The sequence below is a fragment of the Mus caroli genome, chromosome X, assembly GCF_900094665.2.
Source record: "Mus caroli chromosome X, CAROLI_EIJ_v1.1, whole genome shotgun sequence".
NCBI classification, from domain to species: Eukaryota; Metazoa; Chordata; class Mammalia; order Rodentia; family Muridae; genus Mus; species Mus caroli.
Genome location: NC_034589.1, coordinates 101,077,578 through 101,084,642, shown reverse-complemented (window position 1 = coordinate 101,084,642; position 7,065 = coordinate 101,077,578). Strand labels below are relative to the sequence as shown.

Below are 7,065 nucleotides of genomic sequence, written 5' to 3'. Positions count from 1 at the left end.
AAGAAGAAGAAGAAGAAGAAGAAGAAGAAGAAAAGTAAACAGCATATTTAATCAAGCAGAATCTGCATTTAAATATATATAAATTGTTATGAGTTATAATACTCTGCAGTTTTTTAAACTACCAGAAGTAGTCAGTGTTATAGGACCTATATTATTTGTAAGAAGATTTTAACAGTTGCTTTAAAGAGAGTTTGTAATGGGTTTTGTAGGGCAGTTACATTTAGAATTGACATTTGGAAGAGCCAGTTCAAGGCTATATAGTTAGCTGTCCCCTTCTTCTGACCTCATATCTCTGTGATAAACATAATCATAACTGTCATAGTACTATACACTATAATGCCTTAAATAATTTTGCTAGTTGATCTTAAACTTGGAAAGTTAAATAGAAGAATTACGAACTGTAACCATCTTCTTTTCCATTTCAGGATCCTCACATAAAATAATTTCATCATTCCAATCATCATCAATTTCCTCCTTGAATTATGTAAGGTTTCCCAGCCTTTGAAATACAAAACCAATTATTGCTTGCTTAGACGTTGCCATTTTTCTCTGTGGCCACATTAGAAATTCAGAACTGTAAAAGTCCAAATACCCCTCTTAAATGAGGGCCAAAATGAAAGGTATGTACTTTAATTTACAGCTATTCAACAAACTGCAGAAAGTACTACATTTCTTCGAAACACTATATAAATGACCAACTGTGTGAGCTGATTTTTCTTTTCTCCACAAAAATATAGTAGAATCCTAGTGAACTTTTTTTTTAGATATTTTCTTTATACACATTTCAAATGCTATCCTGAAAGTTCCCTATACCCTCCCTCTGCCCTGCTCCCCTACCCACCCACTCCCACTTCTTGGCCCTGACACTCCCCTGTACTGGGGCATATAAAGTTTGCAAGACCAAGGGGCCTCTCTTCCCAGTGATGGCCAACTAGGCCATCTTCTGATACATATGCAGCTAGAGATACAAGCTCTGGGGATACTGGTTAGTTCATATTGTTGTTCCACCTATAGGGTTTCAGACCCCTTCAGCACCTAAGGTGCTGAATACTGGTTAGTTCATATTGTTGTTCCACCTATAGGGTTTCAGACCCCTTCAGCTCCTTGGGTGCTTTCTCTAGCTTCTCCATTGGGGGCCCTGTGTTCCATCTTATAGATGACTGTGAGCATCCACTTCTGTATTTGCCAGGCACTGGCATAGCCTCACAAGAGACAGCTATAACAGGGTCCCTTCAGCAAAATCTTTCTGGCATTGTGCAATAGTGTCTGAGTTTGGTGACTGATTATGGGATGGATCCCCAAGTGAACTTTTTATTTAAAAAAACAAAAAGCCTTCTTGTCAGAATGTTGTACTCTGTACAATGATTGTGATGTTACCATTAATTCCAAACACATTGACAACTCTCTTAAAGCAGTGCTTACAGATTCAAGTTAATAAATCACACATAGTTCCAATTTTAAAAAAAAAAACACTTTATTACATTATAATTACAGAACTATCTCATTCCCCAAAACCAAGAAATGTTCTTTTAATTCCTCCTTTTGGTGGTCCCTTCCTCTTCCTTAGTCTACACAAATGCATGTTCTAAGGACTACCACTTCCTTTTCTTGCCTGCATACCAAATGTCTATGCTCTGTTAATTTCAGACCTAAAATACCAGTGAATTGTCAACTTGAGAAGATGGGGGTTCTGTTCTACTTGTATCATCTATATGAACACTTAAAATAGTATCCATAACATTCAGAAAAAAATAAGGTCACATATTTCTCTCATATTTATTCACAATGTGATTTAATACTCTGTTTCTAATGCAATTGTGTGAGTTATGATATCTGAAAACCATTGAGATTTTATTTAGTGACATAGTAATAGTAATAGTAAAGAATTTTTTAAAAAAGAGAATTTTAAAAGGAAGCCTACATTTTCTGAAATGCGGCTCAGTTTCATAGCTTTTTATCCATGTTATTTGCATGGCTTGTATTAAGCCATAATATTGATTTTGAAATAATGAACTATTGAGCGTTTTCTCATCAAGACTATACAGATGATTACACTAATATGACAATATATTTTTCACAGAACACTCTACCCAGAATCATGCTAATCCCGAAATTATGGATTTTTCGATGAGCACAGGAAAATTGTGTTAAAACTATCTCTATTTCCTATGCTTATCTTCTATTTGTGTCCTCCACATTCAACTCAAACTTAGTATTGACGTAATACATATAAAAATATAAGCAGAGGAAATAGCATAAGTATATGCCATGTATACTTAACTGTTAATCATGAGACATGTTGTGTAACCTCTCTGCCATTACATTTATTCATTTGTATTTGTAATCTCCTCATTTATTGTCACTTGTATTGGAAAAGTAAGATGAAATGTTATTTGTAAAAATACATAGCAAACTGCCAACCTAGAAAATGATGGACATCTATGAACATCCATGAGGTGGATTTTCATGTGCACCATTCAGTAGCAAGAGTGCAGTGCTAAAATTCATTCACATATTGCAACTTTTGTGTCATTTTGTCTGTGTGTAATGTTTTAGAAAGACTTGAAATCTTTACTCCATTCAGAAATAAAATTATTCCATGGAGGAAATTTACTCTTCTGCAAATCTTAATATATACCTTGCATCTCAGTACTATTCTCTTTACAGAAGACAAATTTAAATATATGCATTCAATTTATATTAGGATGGAAACATCTGCTAAAAACTTGAACTTAATCTGGGACTTGTAACTAATATAATGCCATAAATTTTAAATTGGAAGCACATGGATCCCATTTTTCTTTCTACTCCCACATTTTTTTCACATTATGCCTCCATCATCTGTGGAGACCACAACCATCACACAATAAAACTTATTTCTGCTATTTCCAAGGTTCGGTTAAAGAAATTATTTGCCTGGAAATTCCTATCTTTGGGCAATGCCACAGAATGTCAGGAAAAGAGAATCCTAACTGAAGAATTTTCTCATTTTAGTTAACCATTGATGAACCACTCTCCCTGCTCATGAGACGCGAACGAGTAACAGAGCTTCCATGACGAGATAGTTGGTCACGAAACTCTGAAGCCATGAAATAGTACAGAATTGGGTCCAAAAGACAACAGAGACTTGCAAGGCATAGGGAAAAAGGATGGAAATACAGGGTACTTTTTACAGTGGGACAACTGGTAATGATGCTTTCCTTTACCATGGTGTAAAAAATGAAGTTTATGTGATAAGGAGTGAAGCAGATAACGAAGACTGCAGCACACATGAAAACCATCCGCAATGCTTTTTTCCTCTCACTAATTCCTTGAAAAGCAATTGGTGGGTGTTTCAAGGATACAGTTGTTTTCCAGGTACAACATGCAATGGTGATCACTGGAATCACAAATCCAGCAAGTTCAGCAATTACAACCATGGTGACCAGAACCACTGCATCCATCTGTTTGTACCCAAGATCAGCAAAGCAAGAATCTGTGTTATTGGCTAAGCCAGCATTTCTCAGGATGGGAAATGGCAAACAGGCAGTCCCTACAACAATCCAGATGACAGCACTGATGCCCACATCGTACCTACGCTTCCAGTTTCTGGCTCTGAATGGCTTGAGGAGAAAGAGGCACCTCTGAAGGCTAATGCATGTCAAGAAAAAAATGCTGGCATACATGTTGAGATATTTCAGATAGAAACACAGCAGGCAAAGGGCCCTCTGGAATGGCCAGTGACGATTGATATAATAGTAAATCCGAAGAGGTAAGGACAGGATATGAGCAAGGTCTGCCACTGAGAGGTTGATCATGAAGATGATGGCCTTGTTCTTCTTGCTGATGAAGCGGCACAGAACCCACAGGGCTGCACTGTTAGCCAGGAGACCCGGGATGAATATGAAGATATAGGTGGTTGCATACAGAGAGTACTGAAATGGCAAATAAGTGGCATTGCAATTGCTCTCAGCACTGCTGGTACTGTTGCTACCCATCTTGAATATTTCAGTATGTTTGGCAAGGAAAACTGTGGAATTATGGCTTGGTTCCTGTAAAAAACACACACACAAAGTTTAAAGGCACAATGGTTAAATAATACTTTAGTGAATATCTAGGGCTCTATTTAACACTGAGATATAGAATATTCCAATTAGAGATAATACACAGATCAATAAGTAGAGACTTAAAGAAGATGAATTTCTGACCCAACATTGTACAGTAAATCAGTTAAGAAATGATGGAACTGTGTCCTGGCATATTTCTTGTTTCTTCTTATCATATCAAAAACATTGTGGTATTCCTCAAACTTGCTTCCCTAGCATTATAAAATGTCTTGAGTTTGCATCTGGCTGACTTGGAGAATGTGGGAATATGACCTTTTCATTATTTTATCGTAATAGCTCATTGCTCAAGTCCTCTTGAAGTTGTTCTATCTCCCTGGTCTTGTGTCCCATTCTCAGTTTACATGAAATACTTCAAAATGTATAATTTCACATCCTAAACTATGAATACTTCATTCTTGTAATTTTGGAAGTATAGTGCTTAGGTGTCCATTTCTGAAGAACCATACACTATTATACATGTTAGTCTGTATACGTATAAATATAAAATTTAAATAAAATGTTCCTATCTAGGCTGACAATTCTCCCCCACCACCAAGAGACATATCTAGCAAAACCCCAATGCCAGGCATGAGAAGCCTCTTTTGAATTGTTGCTTAGTGATATTCAATAGATTCCCAAAACATTATAGACTATTGCTGTTTCTGTTGCCTAACAGAGGTGGAAAGTAAGTCCATATTGCTGAAGACACCATGCACTTTGGACACAGGACCCACAGCACATTAACTGTATCTGAAAGCCTCCTCCTTCAAAACTAGCATTCATGTGTCCAGAAGGCACCATATAAGCTTCCAAAGGAAGAGAGCAACTTATAGATATGATACCTATAAATCACATAAACAACCAGCATGACATAATAATTCCAAGGGTGCAATCAATACTAGCATGCACACCTTGGTATTAATTTGGACATAAGACCCACCCACTCAATAAGAGGGAAATTGTGCCCATTACTGGAAACCAGTCAACTACCACAGAATACTTAGCCATGAATTTTGGAGGAGAAACTATAGCAGATATTTCACTAAACCAGTATCATCCCTAACAACATTTTAAGTTATTTGTCCTGCTTACAGATAAGTGTATCCCTCACATTTCATCAAGGAAAACTCACTTTGCAATAAAGAGACCATTAAAGAAAACCACAACCAGCAAAAATGCAGAGTTGTGAATCCCAACTTCAGTACAACTCTGTCATCTATGGTTCAGGGATCATTGAGAAAGGGGGAATAGAAAGACTGTAAGAACCATAGAAACAGGAAGTTTGCTGTGAGATTGCTTTTCTTAGAAACAATAAAGAATTTATACTCATGAAGTCTTATCAACATAACTGCCTAAACATGAACTGAACATGGACACCTATAGGCATGCTAATGTGGAAGGAGAAATTCATGAGGCTATAATCCTACATAACCCTAGACATACCCCCCCCCCAAAAAAAGAATCAAAAAGCCTACAGGCAGTAATGAGTGGAGAAATAAGTCTTCTCTAAGGAAGAACAAATTATCTAATACCAAATGGTTAGTCCTAAAAAACATATACATACAATTGTCATTATATGGACTGAGCAGATTATATTTATGTATTTAGAAGCACACAACAACAACAATATCAAAAAGGCCATGAATTTTTAAAGAAATTAAGGTAGATACATTAAAAGAATTGGAGGAAGGAAAGGGAAAATATATAATTATACTATATTCTCAATAATATGTAACATTTTTAAAAGAATCCTACACTGGTGCAACGTCATCAGAGGACACATTATCTAACAGTCACAGTGAATATTGCCCTAATATTAGTAAAACAGCACATCTGAACTACTTTTTGAGAACAACTTAAAATTCAATTTTGAGTGAATATTAAAGTAATCATTATAAGAACAAAATTTTTAGACATTTTATATCATATGATGATTCACTGTTGTTTTAGTTATGTATTATGTTGAGGTATAGAAATGTAGACTAATCTGATAGGGCTTCTCAAGTTCTGCAAAGTTGTAGAGGTTACCTACAGAAGACAATGGGAAGTAGCAGCAGAATTATCATCTTATTTTAACTACCTTATAAAATCTCAGATTACAAAGGCCCTTTGAACCTATCAGAACTACACCAGACTTCTCACCAGAGATTATGAAATCTAGAAGATCCTGGGCAGATGGCATAAAGACCCTAAGAGAACACAAATGCCAGCCCATGCTACTATATCCAACAAAACTCTCAATCACCATAGACGGAGAAAAGAAGATATATTTTTCCACAAATCCAGCCCTACAAAGGTTATTAGATGGAAAACACCAACACAAAGAGTGAAACTACACCCTAGGAGAAGCAAGAAAGTAATCTTTCAACAAACCCATGCAAACATAATTCCACCTCTAAAAAGAAAATTAACAGGAAGGAACAATCACTTTTCCTTAATATCTCTTAATATGAAAATTAATATTACCAACATATTCTAATCGATTGAAATTCAAAAATATGAGGATTTAGAAATTTGTTGGCTGTCATCCTGTGGTCTCTCTAATTTGTGAATGGGAGAAATAGGTCCAATATTGTACAATTCATGTATACTTTTTCCTTGTTTGTACATGACAGGGTCTTGCTGTGTGCCACATAATGGTCTTGAAATCATGCTTCTCCTACATCAGCCTCTCTATTAGTAGGACTGTTTATTTGATTTTTTATGCTATACTATTGTTTTCAGAACAGCTTACATATTTCAAAATTATTTATACAGCCAAAAGAAATGTAGACAAATAATTTGGGAGGTGGCTTGTAAGAGAACAGCAAAGAGTGAGACTGAAGACTTTGCTTGATATTTATAATTATTGTGTCAAATTTGGGGTTTTTTTTTTTGAGACAGGGTTTCTCTGTGTAGGTCTGGCTGCTGTCCTGGTACTCACTCTGTAGACCAGGCTGGCCTCGAACTCAGAAATCCGCCTGCCTCTGCCTCCCGAGTG

At 36.1% G+C, this 7,065-nt stretch overlaps 1 protein-coding gene across 1 annotated transcript in view; it reads right to left on the bottom strand.

Annotated features, from left to right (window-relative positions):
- Positions 1-2,990: 2,990 nt before the first annotated feature.
- Positions 2,991-7,065, bottom strand: part of LOC110287469 (putative P2Y purinoceptor 10) — a 14,441-nt gene continuing 10,366 nt past the window's right edge. Inside the window, exon 3 of the mRNA XM_021154080.2 lies at positions 2,991-4,031. Coding sequence (XP_021009739.2) covers positions 2,991-4,031 — 1,041 coding nt within the window. The remainder of the gene's footprint in view (positions 4,032-7,065) is intronic.